Below are 21670 nucleotides of genomic sequence, written 5' to 3'. Positions count from 1 at the left end.
AACATAGAAACAGTCAAGGGTTCACACTTTTCTAACATTAAGCTTTTCTAAATACAAGTGGCAGCACAGGACACAGCCTAGAATCTAGTATACATGAATGAAGCAATCAAAACCTTAAAGGACTTTTTTTTTTAATGTATGTTTGTTTGTTTGTTTGTTTGTTTTTATATATATATATATTTTTTTTTGAGAGAGAGAGAGAGCATGAGTGGGGGAGAGCAGAGAGAGAGGGAGAGTAAAGGACTTTCTTAACCAACGTAAGAGGATCAGGTAACATAAGTCAAAGAAACTCCACTTACTTCAGGCACTTTAGGATTAACCTGATGAACATGAGACATTTTTTTATGGGAGGCAGTACATCGCAGTGGCTAAGCATGTGGCTCTGGAACCTGATACTTGAGTTCTGATGGTGACTCCACTTGCTGTTGGACTTTGTACAGGATAAGTTACTTCACCTCTCTGTGCCTTGGTTTTCTTATCTGTAAAATGGAGATAAGAGCTCAAAAAATTGTTCCAAAGATTAGATATATTAATAAAGATATTATAGCTAAAACAGTGCCTGGCACATCATAAGCATTCAAAAAGTGTTCATTAGTATTATCATTTGGCCATTTCACTGAAGCATGGGCTATTTTGTCCACAAAGCTAAAAGGAGATGGTGAAGACCCAGAAAATAAGTTATATTTCCTTGCAGAAGTCTGAGGGTGGTGACGTAAGCTGGTAAACTTGGCACAAGGCCTCAAAAAGAAGATCAGTGGAGTCCCAGTGGTCCAGTAAGTACTGTTGCATTACAAACCACCTCAAAATGTAGTGGTTTAAAACAGAAGCAATTTATTATATTCCATGTTTCTATGGGTTGATCAGGCAGTTCTAGTTTATAGAGTGTTGGCTAGGGTCCTGAGTTGGCTGGAACAACCAAAATGGCCTGATTCACATCCCAGCTGGAAGTTCAGCTGGAGTTGTTGGCCAAGGTCTTTGATTTTCCTTGATGAGATCTGTTCACATGGCTTCTAGGACTCCCTCCCACTATGGCAGCTGGTTCTAAGAAAGAACATTCCAAGACATTAAGGCAGAAGGTACAGATTTCTTAAGGCCCAGCCTTGGATTTTAGACAGCATCATTTCTGATCCATCCTATTGATCAAAATAGGTCATTGACCAGTCTAGATTCAAAGGGAATGACAATAAACTCTATTCTTGATGAGGGAGCACACTGCAAAAGAACATATGGGATGGGAGATATTGTTGTAGCCATCTTTAGAAATATGATCTATCACAGCTCAGAGAATGGTAAGAAATTAGATTTTCTTAACAGTGTTTGTATTGAGTGACTCAATGAGGAAGACCAATCTGAGTTTGGATCACTAAAGTTACTAAAATGAAGAAATAAATGGAATTAAATGTTTTGATTCAGCATAACTTGTTTATATATGATTTACATAGGGTTATTCTTCACAATACGGAAAACAGTTCCTTTGGCTCAAAGTCATATTCAGAAGCATAAATGAGAATAGATAAAGGACATTATGTTGGAGAAAATAATTTTCAGTAAAGAGCATTTCTAAAAGTAAAAGCTTTTTCTTAAAGAAATGGTAGACGGTAAAACAACATACTCCCCAAATAGTGACAATGGTGAACTTATCATGAAAAACTGAAAGGTATTATGTTAAAGTGAGCAAAGCAGAAGATAATGAAGAGCATCTGAACAATAAATAGGAAAAGTCAAAGAAGAGGCCCACAGAGTCTTGTGGCTCATATACATCACCTGGCTCATATACAGTTCTTTTAAAAGTGTGATATACTTTACACTTTGTGTTTTCCATTTCCATTTATTGGGGGATGTAGGTCTACAAGTCTTCATAGAATTTCTGGATATGGCTATAGTCATGTATGGAATTACAAAGTAAGACTAGAGATAATCTAACTAAATGAATTATTATTTACCCTGACTCTCCAGTTCCCCACAATTGTATAAAGTCTGGTCTTTGAGATAAGTTAGAGATGGATAATGTTAAAAAGGCAATAGCAGAAAAACTTTGGTAGATTTTTCACTGTTGGAGAGAAGAGAAATAAGTAATAAGAAATGACACCAAGATTTGGGATGTGGATGATAAATAAATGGCTGTGTTTCCTGGAGTGATTAAGAAGCTAAGCAGAAGGGAAAATTAACTGTGCACTGCAGGGGAAAACAAGTTTGTGACTAAAAGAATATTTTTAAAGCAAAGTAGCAACTAGCCGGTAGTTTTCTGAACATACTGATATCCCTGGCTTACTTCTATTTGGGAGAGGGGCCCCACTCATTCTCCTTTTATGAGACTATAACTTTTTATTATTCATTTTACTGTTTGTCATTTATTGAGTTGTTTCTACCCAGTGTGTTTACAACTCACATAAAATACTGAAGACAATCAAATATACAGAAACAAGGCTGGGAAATGCAACTCACCCAGTGAAAATGTCATTAGTATCTAGTAGCAGCTGCACACTGTAAAACAATTGGAATCGCCTCAGATAGAAGGCACGTGAAAAACAAGGGAAATGAGTATACAGATGCCTCAATGGAAAACTTTCTTTCTTTTTTTTTTTTTTTTTTAATAGAAGGTGGTTCTGAATGGGCCAGTGGAGAAAGAGGGTAAGCTGTCTAAATGAGAAACTAGACAATCAATCAAGAAAGGGATGCAGGGAAGAAAAAGGTGAAGTTCTCGTGGGAACAGGATATAAAATTGATGACAGTGGAGCCTTCATAGAAAATGAAGAGCCACATAACAATGTGCACTATGTATTATTTGCATAAACTCCAAAGAACTTGGCATCTTCTACATTTTCCACATCACAATTATAAACCAGGAAGTAAGGGGGGAAAAGGGTTTTAAGCAGCCAAAATAGGGATTGGAGTATTCGACCTTATTCAAGAGAGTCCCCAGGTCTTCACTCTACAAATAATTCTAATACACTTGGCTACTATCTCTTTTTCTAAACCCAATCATTTAAAATGAGATTCAGATTCAACATTTACATGTTATCTATAACAGTCATAGTTCACTTTTGTTGAGTGTTAACTATGCACCAAGCACCGCTCTAAATTCCATACGGATGCACTCATTTATCACCAGAGAAAACTACAGATAAGGACTAGGATTATCCTCATTTTACAGAAGAGGAGATTGGAACACAAAAAGGCTTTTAAAAGAACCCCAAATCACACAGCTGGTAAGTGGTACAGTTGGGATATGAACCCAAGCTAGTCAAGTTCCTGCATCCCTAATAACCACGCCAGCTTTTCTTAAACTTGAGTGTGCATCAAAGTAATCTAAAGGGCCTTTTTTTTTTTTTGAGAGAGAGAGAGAGAGAGAAAGAGAGCAAGAGTGCATGGGCAGTGGAGATGCACAGAGGGAGAGAGAGAGAGAATCCCAAGCAGGCTCCGTGCTCAGCACAAGGAGGACCCTGCTTTGAATTTTCTCTCTCTCTCCCTCACTCTCTGCCCCTCCTCTGTGCATTCTGTCTCTCTCTCTCTGAAAATAAATAAATAAAAACTTAAAAATTAAAAAAAAAAAAGAACATGGAGTCTGGCACCACACTACCTGAATTGAAATACATCATTTAACTAACGGCTCTACAATCATGGTCAAGTCACTTCACATCTCTTTGCCTCAATATCCCCATATGTAAAAAAGGTTGTAATATTGTCTCTCTGAAAATATTGGTGTAACAATTTAGTGGGTTACAGAGGCAAGGGGTAAATGGCAGAGTAGGAAGTACTGAGCTTACCACCTTCCATGGACACACTAAGGATGCAACTAAATATATAGCAACTTTCTGAAAATGACCTGAAGACTAGAATAACAGCTCTTCCACATCTAAAAATATAAAGAGTAAGCCACATCCAGAAGGGCAGGAGAGAGAGAGAGAGATGCAGTCTTGTCAGGCACCAAACCCAGGTGTGACCCACAGCAAAAGCAGTATCACAGGCAGATAGGTCCTCTCTGAGGAGCAAGGGGTTCAAGCCCCACACTGGGCAACCCCTGCCACAGGGATCTGGACTAGGAAGATGAGCCTCCACAACATCTGGCTTTGAAAATCAGTGGGGCTTAACTTTGGAAAAAACTGGAGGGCAAGAAAAAACCAAGACATGAAGGTCCCACACACAATCTCATTTGCTCTGAGATCCAGAACAGATGCAGCACTTTGTAAAGCACCTGGGCTATGTGTGATTTATTGATTACTTTTCTGGCATGTATACAGAGGCAGGGATCTGTAAGAACTTTGTCCAGGAAGAGAAGTGCTGGTGGGCACCATTTCTCTTCCCCTCCTTTACCTTAGCTGGCCCAACAGTGGCAGGTGCCAATCAATTCTGACACTCTCCATCTACTTTGCCGCACCACTCAACTTACCAATGTTGCCCTGCAGACCTGCCCCACCCAACCCACATGCTCCAGCAGGCACCACCTCCCCAAAGTGGCTACCACCCTGCCACACCCAACAGGCAGCCTTGGCCAGGACCAGTGCTCCTCCAAAATGACTTCTGCTCAGGGGAAAGGAGGAAGGCCACCCCCACCCACCAGCACATCTACAACAGTCATAGCCCAGTCACAGTACACACAGCCCACACAGGGAACACCTGTGGAGTGCAAGGTTCTGGTGACCAGGGAAAATTGTGCTTCTGAGCCCTGTAAGACACCATCTATATAAGGCTACTACCTACAAGACAAGGACATAACTGACCATCCTATCACATAGAAACAAACACAGAGTCAGACAAAATGAGGAGACAGTGCTAAATGAAAGAACAAGACAAAACCTCAGAAAAAGAACTAAATGAGGGGTACCTGGCTGGCTTAGTCGGAAGAGCACATAACTCTTGATCCTGAGGTTATGAGTTTGGGCCCCACATGGGATATAGAAATTACTCAGAATAAAAATTACTCAGAAAAAAAAACACTTCAAAAAAAAGAACTAAATGAAACAGAAATAAGCAATCTACCTGATATAAAGGTCAAAGTAATGATCATAAGGATGCTCAACAAAGTTGGGAGAAGAGTAGATGAATTCAACAAGAACTTCAACAAAGATATACAAAATATAAAAAAGAACCAATCAGATCTAAAAACTACAACAACTGAAATGAAAAATACATTAGAGGGAATCAACAGCAGATGAGAATATGGAGAAGAACTGATCAGCAATCTGGAAGATGAGGTAGTGAAAATCACTCATGCTGAACAGAAAAAAAGAATTTTAAAAATGAGGGTCAGTTAAGGGAACTCTGGGGAAAATATCAAGCATACTAACATTCATATTATAGGGGTCCCATAAAGAGAAGAGAGAGAAAGAGAAAGAAAACTTACTTGAAGAAATAAAAGCTGAAAACTTGCTTAAACTGAGGAAGAAAACAACAAGATCCAGGAAGCACACAAATTCCCAGACAAGATGAACTCAAAGAGGCCACATCAAGGCACATAATAACTAAAATGTTAAAAATTAGAGGGGCACCTGGGTGGCTCAGTTGGTTAAGTATCCAACTCTTGATTTAGGCTCAGATCATCCCATGGTTCATGAGCTCAAGCCCCAGGGGAGGCTCCCCGCTGACAGTGCAGAGACTTCTCTGCCCCATGTGTGCTCTCTCTCCCAAAATAAATAAATTGTTTTAAATTAAAAATAAAGATAGAATTTTAAAAGCAGCAAGAGAGAAGCAACTAGTTACATACAGGAAAAAATCCATAAAGCTATCAGCTAATTTTTCAGCAGAAACTTTGCAGGCCATAAGGGAGTGGCATGATATATTCTAAATGCTGAAAGGAAAAAAACCAACAACCAAGAATACTCTACCTGACAAAGTTATTATGCAGAATTGAAGGAGAGACAAAGAATTTCCAAAAGAGTTCATCACCACTAGACTGGCCTTACAAGAAATGTTAAAGGGATTTATTTAAGTGGAAAAGAAAAAAATCATAAACTAGAAGTAAAAAAATTATGAAAGAAAAATTTTATTGGTAAATTTAGAAACATACAGTAAAGATAATAGAGCAATCATTCATACAGCTATTATGAAGTTTAAAAGACAAAAGTAGTAAAAACCAACTACATCTAAAATAATTAGCTAAAGGATACACAAAATGAAATGATGTAAAATATGACATCAAAAACATAAACATGGAAGGAGGGAGTAAAATTGTAGTGCTTTTAGAATGTGTTTGAACTTGGGGCACCTGGGTGGCTCAGTCAGTTAAGTGTCTGACTTCAGCTCAGGTCACGATCTCACGGTCCGTGAGTTCGAGCCCCGCGTTGGGCTCTGGGCTGATGGCTCAGAGCCTGGAGCCTGCTTCCGATTCTGTGTCTCCCTCTCTCTCTGCCCCTCCCCCGTTCCTGCTCTGTCTCTGTCTCAAAAATAAATAAACGTTAAAAAAAAATTTAAAAAAGAATGTGTTTGAACTTAAGCAACAATCAACTTAAAATAGACTCCAATATATGTAGGGTGATATATGTGAACCACATGGTAACCACAAATTAAAAATCTATAACAGATACACAAAAAATAAAGAAAAAGTACTCCAAGCACAACACTAAAGAAATTCATTAAATGGCCAGGGAAGAGAGCAAGAGAAGAAGAAAGGAACAGAGAAGAACTACAAAAACAACTAGACATTTGACAAAATGGCTTTAAGTATACACCTAACAATAACTTTAATTGGACTAAAAGGGACTAAATAGTCCAATCAAAAGACAAGGGTGACTAAATAAATAAAGAACAAGACCCATCTATATGCTGCCTATAAGAGACCTACTTTAGACCTCAAGTCACAGACCAAAAGTGAAGAAATGGAAATAGATATTCCACATAAACATTAGTGAAGAAAAAACTGGGATAGCAATACTTAAATCACATAAAATATACCTTAAACTTTTTTTTTTTTTAAGAGAGAGAGAGCACACATGTGAGTAAGAGAGAAGAGCAGAGGGAGGGAGAGAAAGAAAGAGAGAATCTTAAGCAGGCTCTATGCATAGTGTGGAGCCTGAGGCTGGGCTCGATCCCATGACCCTGGGATCATGACCTGAGCCAAAATTAATAGGCAGTCAACCAACTGAGCCACCCAGGCATCCCCAGACAAAATAGACTTTAAAACAAGACTATAACAAGAAACAAGTGTATCACATAATAAAGGGATCAATCCAACATTTGTGAATATTTATGCACCCAACAAAAGGCATCTAAATATAAAATAATATTGACAGACTTAAAGGAAGAAATTGACAGCAATACAGTAATAGTAGGAGACTTTTGTTTTTCTTTTCTATTCTAATGTATTTTTTATTCAAATTTTTATTTAAATTCTAGTTAGTTAACATATGGTGTTGTTTTCAGGATTAAGAGATTAATCACTTACATATAACACCCAGTGCTCATCACATGTGCCTTCCTTAATACCCAACACCCTTTTAGCCCATTCCCCACCCACTTCCCTCCATCAACCCTCAGTTTGTTCTCTATTGTAAAGAGTCTCTTATGTTTTGTTTCCCTATCTCTCTCTTTTTCCCTGTTCCCATATGTTCAGCTGTTTTCTTAAATTCCACATATAAGTGAAATCACATGGTATTTGTCTTTCTCTTTTTTTACTTAGCATAATGTATTACATTAAAATGTACATAAAATATATGTACATATATGTATATAAAATGTATATTGGTGGGGCGCCTGGGTGGCTCAGTCGGTTGAGCATCCAACTTCAGCTCAGGTCACGATCTCGCGGTCTGTGAGTTCGAGCCCCGCGTCGGGCTCTGGGCTGATGGCTCAGAGCCTGGAGCCGGCTTCCGATTCTGTGTCTCCCTCTCTCTCTGCCCCTCCCCCATTCATGCTCTGTCTCTCTCTGTCTCAAAAATAAATGTAAAAAAAAAAAAATTTTTTTAAATAAAATAAAATGTATTTTGGGGGGCACTTGTGTGGCTCAGTCAGTTAAGCATCCAACTTTGGCTCAGGTCATGATCTCAAGGTTCATGGGTTCAAGCCCCACAGCTCAGAGCCTGGAGCCTGCCTGGGATTCTGTGTCTCCTCTCTGTCCCTCCCCCACTCATGCTCTCTCAAAAATAAATGCTAAAAAAATAATAAAATAAAATAAAATGCATATTGGAATATACAATAGAATATTATATGTATATATATGCATGCCACATCTGCCTTATCCATTCATCAGTCAATGGACATTTGGGCTCTTTCCCTAGTTCCATAGTTTGGCTATTGTTGATAATTCTGCTATAAACATCAGGGTGCACATACCCCTTTAATTCTGTATTTTTTTATCCTTTGGGTAAATACCTCGTAATGTGATGCTGAATTGTAGGGTAGTTTGATTTTTAACTTTTTGAGGAACCTCCATACTATTTTCCAAAGTAGCTGCACCAGTTTGCATTCCCACCAACAGTGCCAGAGGGCTCCCCTTTCTCCGCATCCTTGCCAACAGCTGTTGTTTACTGTGTTATTAATTTTAGCCATTCTGACAGGTGTGAGGTGGTATCTCATTGTGGTTTTGATTTGTATTTCCTTGATGATGAGTGATGTTGAGCATCTTTTCATGTGTCTGTTAGCTATCTGGATGTTTTCTTTGGAAAAATGTCTATTCATGTCTTCTGCCCATTTCTTAAATGCATTATTTGCTTTTGGGTGTTGAGTTTGATAAGTTCTTCATTAATTTTGGATACTATCCCTTTATCTGATATGGCATTTGCAAATATCTTTTCTGATTCCATTGGTTGCCTTTTAGTTTTGTTGATTGTTTCCTTCCCTATGCAGAAGCTTTTTACCTTGATGAAGTCCCAATAGTTCCTTTTTGCTTTTGTTTCCCTTGCCCCCAAGACATGTCTAGTAAGAAGTTGCTATGGCCAAGGTCAAAGACGTTGCTGTTCTCCTCTATGATTCTGATGGTTTTCTGTCTCACACTGAGGTCTTTCATACATTTTGAATTTATTTTTGTGTATAATAGTAGGAAGCTTTAATACCCCACTTATATTAATGGATACATCATCCAAACAGAAAATCGACATGGAAATATTGGCTTTAAAGGACACATTAGACCAGATGGACTTAACAGATATATATGGAACATTTCATCCCAAAGCAGCAAAAGACACATTCTTTTCTTTAAAAAAAAAATTTTTTTTTTTAGTGTTTATTCATTATTTGAGACAGAGAGAGACAGAGCACGAGGAGGGTAGGGGCAGAAAGAGTGAGACACAGAATCCAAAGCAGGCTCCAGGCTCTGAGCTGTCAGCACAGAGTCCGACATGGGGCTTGAACCCATGGACCATGAGATCATGACCTGACCCAAAGTCAGACACATAACTGACTGAGCCACCCAGGTGCCCCAAGACACATTCTTTTCTTAAACATTTTTTTTAATGTTTATTTATATTTAAGAGGGAGAGAGATTCAGAGAGAGGGAGACACAGAATCTGAAGCAGGCTCCAGGCTCTGAGCTGTCAGCACAGAGCCCCACGCAGGGCTCAAAGTTATGGACCGCAAGATCATGACCTGAACTAAAGTCAGACACTTAACTGACTGAGCCACACAGGTGCCCCCACATTCTTTTCAAATGCACATGTAACAATCTCCAGGATAGGTCACATGTTAGGCCACTAAATAAGTCTCAGTCAATTTAAGAAGACTGAAATCATATCAAACATCCTTTCCAACCATGGAAAGGTATGAAAGGTATTAAATTAGATAGAAATAAGTTACAAGAAAAAAGCTAGAAAAAAAAAACCCACAAACATGGAGAATACACAAACATGGAGAATAAACACCATACTACTAAACCACCATGGGTCGATAAAGAAATTAAAGAGAAAATTAAAAAATACTTTGAGACAAATGAAAATAGAAACAACATAGTCCAAAATCTCTGGGATACAGCAAAAGCAATTCGAAGAAGGAAGTTTATATCAATTCAGGCCCACCTCAAGAACCAAGAAAAATCTCAAATAAACAATCTAACCTTACAACTAAAGGCACTAGAAAGGTAAGAATGAGCCAAGCCCAAAGTTAGTAAAAGAAAGGAAATAATAAAGATGAGAGTGCAAACAAATAAAACAAACAAAACAATAGAAAAGATGAATGAAACTAAGAGCTGTTCTTTGAAAAGATAAACAAAATTGATAAACCTTTAGCCAGACTCTCAAGAAATAAAAGGGAGAATTCAAAGAAATCAAAGAAATCAGATGAAAAATAAGTTACAACACCACAGAAATACAATTATAAGAGACTACTAGAAAATTATGCCAACAAATTGGACAACTGAAAAGAAATAAATTCCTAGAAACAATCTTCCAAGATTGAATCATAAAGAAATAAATCTGAACAGACTGATTACTAGTAATGAAATTGAATCAATACAAAAACTCCCAACAAAGAGAAGTCCGGAACTAGATGGCTTAACAAGTGAATTCTACCAAATATTTTAAAAGTTAATACCTATTCTCAAACTATTCCAAAAAACAGAAGAGGAAAGAATACTTCCAAATTCATTCTATGAGGTCAGCATTACTTGACACCAAAACCAAACATAGACACCACAAAACAAGAAAATTACAGGCCAAATCCCTGATGAACATAGATGCAAAAATCTTCAACAAATATTGGCAAACCTAATTCAATAATACAATATAGTCTTTAATTAAAAGACTATATACTATAATCAAGTAGGATTTTCTCTAAGGACACAAGGATGGTTCAACATCCACCAATCAATGTGATACACCACATCAAAAAAAATTAAGGATAAAAATCATATGATCATCTCAGTAGTTACAGAAAAAGCATTTGACAAAAATTGAACATCTATTCATGATAAAACTTTTAATAAATTGAGCATAGAGGGAATATACCTCAACATAATAAAGGTCATTTATGACAAACTCACAGCTAACATCATACTCAATGGTGAAAAACTAAACACTTTCTTCCAAGATCGGAAACAAGATTGGGCACCTGAGTGGCTCAGTCAGTTAAGTGTCTGATTCTTGATTTCGACTCAGGTCATGATCTCATGGTTTGTGAGATCAAGCCCTGTGGCGGGCTCTGTGCTGACAGTGTGGATCCTGCTTGGGATTCTCTCACTCCCTCTCTCTCTCTCTCTCTGCCCCTCTCCCACTCACACACACACACACTCTCTCTCTCTCTCTCAAAATAAACATTAAAAAAAAAAAAAAAAGAAACAAGAAAAGGATGCCCACGGTCACCACTTTTATTCAATCACACAACAAAAAGCAATCAGCCACAGCAAAGAAGGCATCCAATTTGGTAAGAAAGAAGTAAAACTTTCATTCTGCAGATGCCATACTATATATAGAAAACCCTAAAGATTCCACCAAAGAAAAATTAGAACTGATAAATGGACTCAGTAAAGTTGCAGGATACAAAATTAACATATAGAAACATATTGTGCTTCTATACAGCAATAACAAACTAGCAGAAAGAGAAATTAAGAAAAAATCCCATTTATAATTATATCAAAAAAATAAAATACCTAGGAATAAATTTAACCAAGTAGGTGAAAGACCTGTACTTTGAAAACTGTAAGATAAAACAAACTGGAGATAACACAAATAAATGGAAAGCTGCTCACAGACTGGAATAAGTGATATTGTTAAAATATCCATACTATCCAAAGCAACCTACAGATTCAGTGCAATCCCTATCAATATACCAATAGTACTTTTCACAGAACTAAAATGAATAATCCTAAAATTTGTATAGTACCACAAAATCTTCAGCCAAATAGCTGAAGCAATCTGAGAAAAACAAAGCTGGAGGTTTCACATTCCTAGATTTCAAACTATAATACAAAGCTATAGTAATCAAAGAGTATGGCACTGGCACAAAAACAGACACATATATCAATGGAACAGAACAGAGATCCCAGAAATAAACCCACACTTATATGGTCAATTAATCTACAACAAAGGAGGCAACAATATTCAATGGGGAAAAGACAATCTCTTTAATAAATGGTGCTGGGAAACTGGAAAGCTACAGGAAAAAGAATGGAACTAGACTGCTGTCTTATACCATAGGCAAAAATAAACTCAAAATGGATCAAAGACCTACATGTGGGACCTGAAACCACAGAAATCCTAAAAAAAAAAAAAAACCACAGGCGGGGTGCCTGGGTGGCTCAATTGATTAAGTGTCCAACTCTTGATTTCAGTTCAGGTCATGATCTCACAGTTCATGAGTTTGACCCCCACATCAGGATCTGTACTGACAGCATAAAGCCTGCCTGGGATTCTGTCTCCCTTTATCTCTGTCCCTCCCCCACCTCAAAAAAAAAAAAAACAACATTTTTTTAAAAAGAAAGAAAACATAGGCAGTAATCTCTTTGACATCAGCCTGAACATTTTCTAGATATTTCTCCTCAGACAAGGGAAACAAAAGCAAAAATAAACTATTGGGACTACACCAAAATAAAAAGCTTTAAAACAGCAAAGGAAAGCATCAACAAAATAAAAAGGCAGCCTACTGAATAGGAGAAGATATTTGCAAATGACATATTTGATAATGGGTTAATGTCCAAAATAAAAAATTTATATAACCCAACACCCCCCAAAAATCTGATTAAAACGGCAGAGGACCTGAACAGACATTTTCCCAAAGACATACAAGTGACCAACAGACATATGAAAAGATATTCAACATCACTAATCATCAGGGAAATGCAAATCAAAACTACAGAGAGGCATCATCTTAACACCTGTCATAATGGCTAGTATTGAAAAGACAAGAAATAACAAGTGTTATCAAGGATGTAGAAAAAAGGGAACCCCCATGCACTGGAAAAAAAGGGAATGTAAGTTGGTGCAAGCACTATGGAAGACAGTATGGAGGTTCCTCAAAAAATAAAAAATAGAACTACTCTATGATCCAGTAAATCCACTTTTAGATATTGACACAAAGAAAATGAAAACCCTAATTTAAAAATATATATGTACCTCTATGTTCATTGCAGCATTATTTACCACAGCCAAGACATGGAAGCAACCTAAGTTTGACTCATTGATAGATGAGTGGATAAAGATGTGGTATACATGCGATAGAATATTACTCAGCCATAAAAAAGAATAAAATTTTGCCATCTAGGACATACATGGACCTAGAAGGCATTATACTAAGTGAAATAAGTAAAGATAGAGGAAGACAAATACAAAATATGATTTTACTTACATATAAAATCTAAAAAAAGCAAGCAACAAAACAACAGAGTCATAAATACAGAAAACAAAGTAGTGGTTGCCAGAGGGAAGGGGATGAGGGAATGAGTGAAATAGGTAAAGAGGATTAAAAGATACAAATTTCAGTTATAAACTAAGTCATGGGGATATAAAGTACAGCATAACAAATATAATCAATAATATTGTGGGGCACCTGGGAGGCTCAAGTGGTTGAGCGTGGGACTCTTGATTTTCCTTCAGGTAATGATCTCACAGTTCATGGGAAAGAGCCCTGCATCAGGCTCTACGCTGCAGAGTCTGCTTAGAATTCTCTCTCTCCCTCTGCCTCTCTGCCCACACTCTTGTGGTCTCTCTCTCTCTCTCAAAATAAATAAATAAACGTAAATATATATATATATATAGAGAGAGAGAGAGTAATAAAATTATATGGTGATAGATGGTTAAGTACAGTTAATGTGGTGGAGCATTTCAAAATGTATATAGATTGAATCACTATATTGTACACTTCAAATTAATATAATATTGTTTCATCTATACCTCAAATTTAAAAAAATTAAGAATTAAGTAAGTATATGTAAAACACTGACAACAGTGCTTGGCACACAGTAAGCACCATATAAAGATTTGTTATAATCACTTTTACAGTACTTTCATTTCTTCACTGTCACTCACTCATTCTGACCCCATCACTTTACCATAAACAATGTTTACTAAGAATATCAATGGCCTCTGTGTTGCTAAATCCAACATATGTTGTAGTCATCATCTTACTTGAGGTCTATGCAGCAGTTGATAATCAATGTTAACACTCTCTTCTTATCACATTCTCTTTCCTAGTCCAAGACTTCAATTACCACCTACCCACCAGGGTCTTACCCACCTTTATCTGTAGCCTAAACCTCTCTTCTATGCTCCAGGCCCCACAGGCCAGTGGTTACCTGGACATCTCCCCTCGGATGTCTCAAAAGCATCTCATATGCACTGTCTCCAAACTTGAGCCATGATCTTTCTCTCCCTACCCACTTGTCTTTGAATATTCCATTTTTTCAAGGCCCTCTTCACCTGGCTGACCCCTACACTTACTTTAGATTTTAGTTAAGCATCACTTCCTCAGGGAACCCTGAGATGAATGCCCTCAAAGAAACTTCCATAGCACCTCTCTACTTCACACCTACAATTAGAAGGTAAGCTTCACAAGGGCAGGGATCATGTCTGTCTTCTCACTACTCTAGTCCAGGACCTGAATGAGGTAGCCTCCAGGGCATTTTCATTTGCATTGGGGTCTACTGCATTCTTTAACGAGTATTAACTGTGCCCTTGGTGCCAGGCTAAGGCACTACTAAAATAGTTAAAATTTGACAGAGTGCAAAGCTGTCTAGCAGGGGAGACAATATTTAATCTATCCCCCCAAATTACTTTGAATTGCGATAAAAGGCTCATTGATCACTTTTTTTTTTTTTTTTTTTTTTTTAAGCCTAAGGTGATTTGTCCCTTGAACAACCAACACTATGCACATCTTGTAATAACGCTATGGGTCCGGGTAACCGATGCAATTGTGTGGGATTTCTACCATTGTGTTTACACTTTACTTATCACTTGGGTACTGGTACCCAATCCTACCTTAGCAAGCCAACTGCTTTTAACCCAGCACTCCTGTGTCCCCAGTACATAGAGAGGAGTCTGCGAAGAGGTCTCCCGTAACCCCAGGAGGCCACAAAGCCTCTGAGGAGTGTGAAGGCGGGACAGTCCGGGGGAGGAAAAGCCGAAGCCTGTGCTTGGGTGGGTTTTTTAGTGAATAGTCTGCAGCTAAAGCCGGGAGGGGTAAATAAGGCTGAAAAAGAGAACCTAGCACAAGCTGCAGTTTGGACAAGAGTGAACAAAGACCGAGCGCCGCAGCACACCATCCGGAGCCCCGGCGCTCGTAGTTGAACAGAGCCAGTCCCGCGAGACTACAACGAATTCCCAGGGACTCCCTCAAACTCCAGGTAAACACCCGTAGGGGTGGGGCAAGAGGAGGGCGGCGGCGCGGGTCGCTCGCCTTACAGCGCTAAGGAATCTCAGTTCTCGCGATCTTTCCGAGGCCGACCCACCACGGGGAGTCCGAGTGCGTTGCTGTGGCTTGAGTGTCGCGAGGGCGGAGACTGTATGGGAGGGAGAAGCCCTTTTGGCCTGCCCTACGGAAGCCTGCGAGGGAGGGTGGTGACCGCTGCCCCGTCCAATTGTCCCGATGCCCAGTGCCAGCGCAAGCCGCAGGAGTCAGGAGAAGCCGCGGGAGATCATGGACGCGGCGGAAGTGGGTGTTCTCCTTCCCCGGGACTGGGACGACAGACCCCTGGGCCACATCGCGCTGAGGGAGGGAGTAGGGTGAGCGGGGCCCTGCTTCCAGCTCCCTGTCCGCACTTTGCTTGCGGGCCGCAGGCCTGGTGTCCGGGCGCCCAGAGCGCTCTCTGGGCTTCCAGGGCCCTTGCGCGAGCATCGTAGCTAGACCTACTTCGGATCTCATTTTTCACAGGGGCGCTTGGAGGCCTATTGTAACAGAAGCGTGTCCCAGGGTGGGGTGGACGTGGAGCAACAACTGTCCCGGAAGTAGGAGCGGCTGGGGTCACACGTGCCTGGGTTAGGCACGTCCTTCACGTAATCTGCCCCGTCTTGTAAAATTGTAATGTCCACTTGTAGTCGATTTCTCTTCTCAGCTCTCATGTTCCTAATGTTTTTACAGGTAATGACAGTACTTAGTAAAGCGATCTGTCGATGTGTTTAATGACCATTTACCGTGTGACAGCTTTAAAGAACGCTTGCCATTTTTATTTATTTTCTCCCTTCTAGTGACCCAGTGAGGTAGGTAGGGAAGTTTGCAGAGCAAGCGTTTGAGATGAAGTGATTCAAAATCATGTGGGTAGTTCCTAATACCTAGTGGTCCTTCAATGCTTTTCAAAAATGAAATTTTGAAGACATCCTACAACTTATGTGCATTGTAGGATAACTGGGCCTTAATCCCTACCCAGCTCCTAATTTTTCTCTTGAGTAATTATGAATTTGTGATAAGCTACGTAAGGAATAGGTCATCTTAACAACATTAGATGGAATAAAAGTTGCCTAAATATGAACAGTACTGATAAATGACCCTTTACTCACACCATGTAATCTACAAATGCTGGCCTCATGCTATCTTGTGTGACTGTATTTCTCTATTAGGGCTGGGTTATCTTTGTCTTTAGGTGTATTTTTTCTTTATTTAAAAAAAAAAAAAACTTGTTCAGTATGCACCTTAACATGTCTGGTTTATTTTGGTATAAACACAAACTGCAATATCCATCAGATCTACAGGAGAGGATTCCACCAAGTAGCTATAGACTGACAGAAACTAATTGTTTCATATATGTTTTAAATAACCTTGTAAAACCTAGGGAAATTATTTTTGCTTATTTTTGATCTAATTAATTATATAAACTGTGCTCCCTTGCAGATTGCATAGGTCTAGATATAAGGTAGGCATTGTGGTGCTATTATGTCATTTTATAGCTAGAAGGATCTTAAGGTACCATTTTAGAAGTAAAGGGAGATTAAAATAAAAGACCACTTGTCTATTCTGTAAGTATAGTTTGTTGTTAACAGTCTGTACCCTATATCGCCTGTTTCCTGTTGCTAACTTTAAAATGTAACTAGAAATTAGATATTGGCCATTTCCAACTGCTTACAACCCTGTGTACTGAGGGTAGTTTTTAATTTTTTTTTTTAATGTTTATTTATTTTTGAGATAGAGAGAGACAGAGCATGAACAGGGGAGGGGCAGAGAGAGAGGGAGACACAGAATCCAAAACAGGCTCCAGGCTCTGAGCGGTCAGCACCGAGCCCGACGTGGGGCTCGAACTCACGGACTGTGAGATCATGACCTGAGCTGAAGTCGGACGCTTAACCAACTGAGCCACCCAGGCGCCCCTGAGGGTAGTTTGTAGAAACAGGAAGCTGGTGAATTTTTTTGCTATTTTACAAAGTTGTAGTAGCTTATGTCCAACATTTCCCATTTTTAAAAACTGAGGACATCTGGTGCTCAGAAAGGTTACTCCAAAATGTTGGTTCTCTTTGAACATCTCTTCCTGTAATAGGAAGTCAATAAAACTATACTTCATCCTACTCCCTTCACAGAGGAAATTTATATCCCTGCTTTGAAGTCATTTAATCTTTTTGAAGAAGGTAGTTAAGATGTGTTATACATGTATGTAAATTTTATCTGAGAAAGCTGTTGCATATGGTATATCCATCCAGGAGTGGTGATCTTCAAAAATTAACCAGAAACTTTCTATATATAGGTAAATGATAGATTTCCACACCTTAAAACTACTGACTCTCTAATAAAATGGTTCTGAAAGTTAAAATGGATTCATTTTTATATTCTGTTTTTTGTATTTATGTGTATACTATGCTATTAACGTTTAAATAAAAAGTCATAATCCAAAAACATTTCTTTGTAGGATTATGCTAAAGAAAGATATGGAGTATCTTCAATGATACAGTCACAAGAAAAACCAGGTTAGTAGCTATATGATAATAAAGCCTTTTTTTTTTTTCTTTCTAATTCCAGGAAAGCACTTCATAAAGTTTTAAGTAAGTTTGGCATAATAACTCTGAAGGCATAACTCTGAAAAGGTTAAGTGAATAAATAACCCAACCAGACACCATAACCCTGCAGAAACATTGTCAATTTGAGGCTACGAATCTAGGAAGGGAAGAAAATATGTTAAAGGAGTATACTTTAAATGGTAAATTATGTTAAAACAATAAGGTAAAAGATTTAACTGAGATTAAGTTCTGGCTTACGAGATAAAACAAGAATGGGTAATATTAACTGCCTTCATTAAATACAACTTCTTTACATGTTTCATGAAACCACCTCCTTTTCCCCCTTGCATTATTATATTTCTTTGAAATTGACTTGTCACATTCTGTTTCTCTCAGACCTGTAGGTTTTCTATTTATAAGCATTTGCCTTCGTTTGTTTGCATTTTTGTATATTTGTATGCATGTAATTTCAGCAGATTTATCTTACTCTTAACTATTTAACAATCTCTTTTCTTTTGGTAGACACCCTCAAATTATTTTTTAAGTACTTCTGATTTAGAAGCCTGCCTTTAAATTTAATTTTTGGAAATAATAAATCTCCAGATCAGTTTTAATGTTATTTTGGATTTGATTAATTGTACCATCATAAAAATCACTTTACTTCCCAACTTTGTTGACAAAGTATGCATTAAAAGACCTAAATAGTTTGCTAAAAATAAACCATTTCCGAAAGAAAAAAAAAAAAAAGAAAGAAACAATAGAATAAAAGAATTTAGTATAATATGAGATGTAAGCAATATAGTATAGGAGATGACATTCTCTTGCCCGGACAAGCAGGAGAGGTGATTTGAGACTTTTTTTCAGCTCCGGTATCTTCCTAAACTGGACTTCCTTGAGCTGTAACAACGAATCTCACTGGTGTTTCAATCACTTACATGAGCCCCAGTCACCTGTTGCCGTACTTTCTGTTCCCATTTGGCTGGCAAATTCGGACTGCTGTCTTCCACTTAAAATTTCTTCTCACAGGAGGGAAAAATAAACTATATGTCACCTGGTTACATTACTATAACAGGAGAATACTGCCTTTGGTTTTATCTCTGCTAAAATCCTAATACCTAGTTCAACACCAAGTTTCCTTCTGATCTGTTTCCATTTCTCCAAATTCCTTCATTCTAATGCTAGTGACTTAGAAGTGTGGAAGGGGCAGTCGATTTTCAAACTGAAACCCTCCTGCCCCTGATCATTGTCTCAACCAGTCTTACTGGTGAGAGTGTGGCATGTCCTTCAAGGATGTGTGGATATGTTGAAGGTTGGGAAGCCCTATGCTACTTAGTTGGAATGCCACACGAAACAAGGGATGTTGCTCTTTGTTTTCAAAAGTACTATTAGAATTACCCTAATCATGCTGTTTATTTAGAACTTTACTCTTAGATTTATGTTACTGTGTTTCATTTGGTTTTGAGTTTTGACTGCCTAGTTAATAAGTCATTTTGTTTTATCAATCTTGGCATTTTCAGAATTGTCTTTTAAAATTTTATGCTGCTTTGTCTTTTCTCTTTCACACTTTATTTTGCCTGAGTTTACACAGCAGTTTTGGAAGTTGGCTTAATTCATAGGGTCTGTCAGCAATGTTTTGCAGAAATTTTCTTGTGCTACCTCATGGCTTAAAAATTCATCATTCTTTCTCGTTGTTTCTGGCAATGAGAAACATGGTATACTCCTGTCAATTGAATTATCTCTAAGCTGCATCTTTGCTTCAAGAGACAAGTTATAAATACATTTAGCAAAGTAGGTAAAATAGATTTATAATTTGATTTCAATATAACATCCTCCCAAAGGTATTTTTAGTAATGTAGTAACTAGGTTTTGCTGCATGTGATATTGACAAATTTGGTTACACTTAGGCAATAAAACTCTTGGGAATAGAGATCTTATATTACTCTGTTGTTACGATGTCATGTCTATTACTGTGTTTTTAATTAATACTTAAATTTTTCTTTAATATTCAAATTACTGCATATTTAGAATAAAACGATTTCTGGATCATGATTGCCTTATATCACTACCTTGACATAATAGTTGTTTTGTCACATTTTTCCTGTTTGGGAGACTCTGGATGGGTGTAGTGTTTTGTTATTAGCATTGGAGGACTCACAGCCTAAAAGGGAATTTATTGGCTCACATAACTATAGGAAACAAAGTATGAGATAGCATACAGCATGATTGGATCTAGAGGCTCAAGCAGCATCTGCAGGGCTTTCTGTCTACACTTTTTTGGCTCTGCTTCCTTTAGGTTACTGGCCGCATTCTCTTGTCCATACATCTCAGGTACTGGGAAAGGTGGTGGCTGCAGCCCAGGCCTACACTATCTCAGCTCAGCAACCTCGGGAAAGAGAGCTTCATTCCCATGTTGTCTATAGTAAGTCCCACAGAAGGACTTTATTTATTTTGAGTTACATGCCCTCCCTGGATCATTCTCCGTGTCCTGGTACTATGACTATCCAGGCCTGGCAGAAAGTCCTCCCCTGTGCATAGTTGACTTGTATACCATGGCAGGCAAAGGAAAATAACATGTCCACCTAGGCAAAGGCAGGTAAAGACAAGCTGTATTTTTTTAACCATTGAAGTATTCAAGAGATTTGCATTTTGAAACTATCTCTTTGACTCCAGTGTAGACTGAGTTAGGGGATCAGGGGAATACCAGTTTAAGGCTGTTGCTATAGTTTAGACAAAAGAAATGGTACTTTGGTTTGAGATGGTGGCAATGAAGATGAATGAGAATTGGATAGATTTTAGAGATGTACTTAGTACAGTTCATAAAACTTGAAGCAAATTGCATATGGACAGTGATAAGAAGATGCTATCAGAGATTGGAAATTATTTAAGATAATACCAAGTACTTATGCTAGCTGCCAAACCAAAATAATTATGACTTTGTAAATTCTGAATTACAAAATTGTTTCACTTATCTGCTGCAGATCGAGTTTTGGTTCGGGTTAGCGACTTGACAGTACACAGAGCTGATGAAGTTGTTTGGGTGCGTGCAAGGGTTCATACAAGTAGAGCTAAAGGTAAGATTGATTTAATGATTATGGTCCTTTTGGTAAGGATTCTAAGTTTTTTGTTTTGCAAATTCCTCACAGACCAAAGTAAATCTTTCAAAACATCTATTTTCCTTCTTAAATCACTGTGAAATATTAGTCCATGGTTAATTAGTTTTAGGTTCTTATAAGACATCCTTAAAAAAAATTTGACCTGGGGCACCTGGGTGGCTCAGTCGGTTAAGCATCCGACTTCGGCTCAGGTCATGATCTCGCAGTCCATGAGTTCGAGCCCCGTGTCAGGCTCTGTGCCGACAGCTCAGAGCCTGGAGCCTGTTTCAGATTCTGTGTCTCCCTGTCTCTCTGACCCTCCCCCGTTCATGCTGTCTCTCCCTGTCTCAAAAATAAATAAACGTTAAAAAAAAAAAATTAAAAAAAATTTTTTTGACCTTAAAAATTCAGATTAAATCTAAGACTTTAAGGTACTTTTCTAGCATCTCTCAAAAGTTTGCTTTTTTTTTTTTTAATTTTTATTTATTTTTGAGAAAGAGAGAGAGAGAGTGTGAGCAGGCAGGGAGCAGAGAGACAGGGAGACACAGAATCCAAAGCAGGCTCTGGGCTCTGAGCGGTCAGCACAGAGCCTAACGCAGGGCTCAAGCTCATGAACCCCAAGATCATGACCTGAGCTGAAGTCGGATGCTTAACCTACTGAGCCACCCAGGCACCCTAAAAGTTTAGTTTTAAGTGAAGAGTGTGGTTGAGAAGCTTTTCATTTGTTAATATTCTTATATTTTAATATTTAGATGGCAAGATAGGTGATAGAGAAATAAGGCTAAGATCAGGTTATCCAATACA

General features: G+C 38.3%; 1 protein-coding gene and 1 long non-coding RNA gene across 4 annotated transcripts in view; one reads left to right on the top strand and one right to left on the bottom strand.

The window, feature by feature from the left end:
• The window catches only part of LOC128314014 (uncharacterized), a 271881-nt gene extending 256730 nt beyond the window's left edge, over window positions 1–15151 (bottom strand). Inside the window, exons 1-2 of the long non-coding RNA XR_008295299.1 lie at window positions 14835–15151; window positions 300–479 (exon numbers count right to left, since the gene is read on the bottom strand). This is a non-coding gene — a long non-coding RNA (uncharacterized LOC128314014). The remainder of the gene's footprint in view (window positions 1–299; window positions 480–14834) is intronic.
• A 113-nt stretch (window positions 15152–15264) lies between these two features.
• DARS1 (aspartyl-tRNA synthetase 1) overlaps window positions 15265–21670 on the top strand; it is a 62654-nt gene continuing 56248 nt past the window's right edge. The window contains exons 1-4 of one of the 3 annotated variants that reach the window (XM_027055871.2): window positions 15382–15507; window positions 15727–15933; window positions 17687–17744; window positions 20753–20845. In XM_027055871.2, the coding sequence (XP_026911672.1) occupies window positions 15877–15933; window positions 17687–17744; window positions 20753–20845 (208 nt within the window). In that variant the 5' untranslated portion in view covers window positions 15382–15507; window positions 15727–15876. Of the gene's footprint in view, window positions 15579–15726; window positions 15934–17686; window positions 17745–20752; window positions 20846–21670 lie in introns of all 3 variants that reach the window. The other 2 variants (XM_027055869.2, XM_015065969.3) reach the window with 2 other exon arrangements.

Source organism: Acinonyx jubatus, chromosome C1 (assembly GCF_027475565.1).
Source record: "Acinonyx jubatus isolate Ajub_Pintada_27869175 chromosome C1, VMU_Ajub_asm_v1.0, whole genome shotgun sequence".
NCBI lineage: Eukaryota > Metazoa > Chordata > Mammalia > Carnivora > Felidae > Acinonyx > Acinonyx jubatus.
This window is presented reverse-complemented; position numbering and strand designations above follow the sequence as displayed.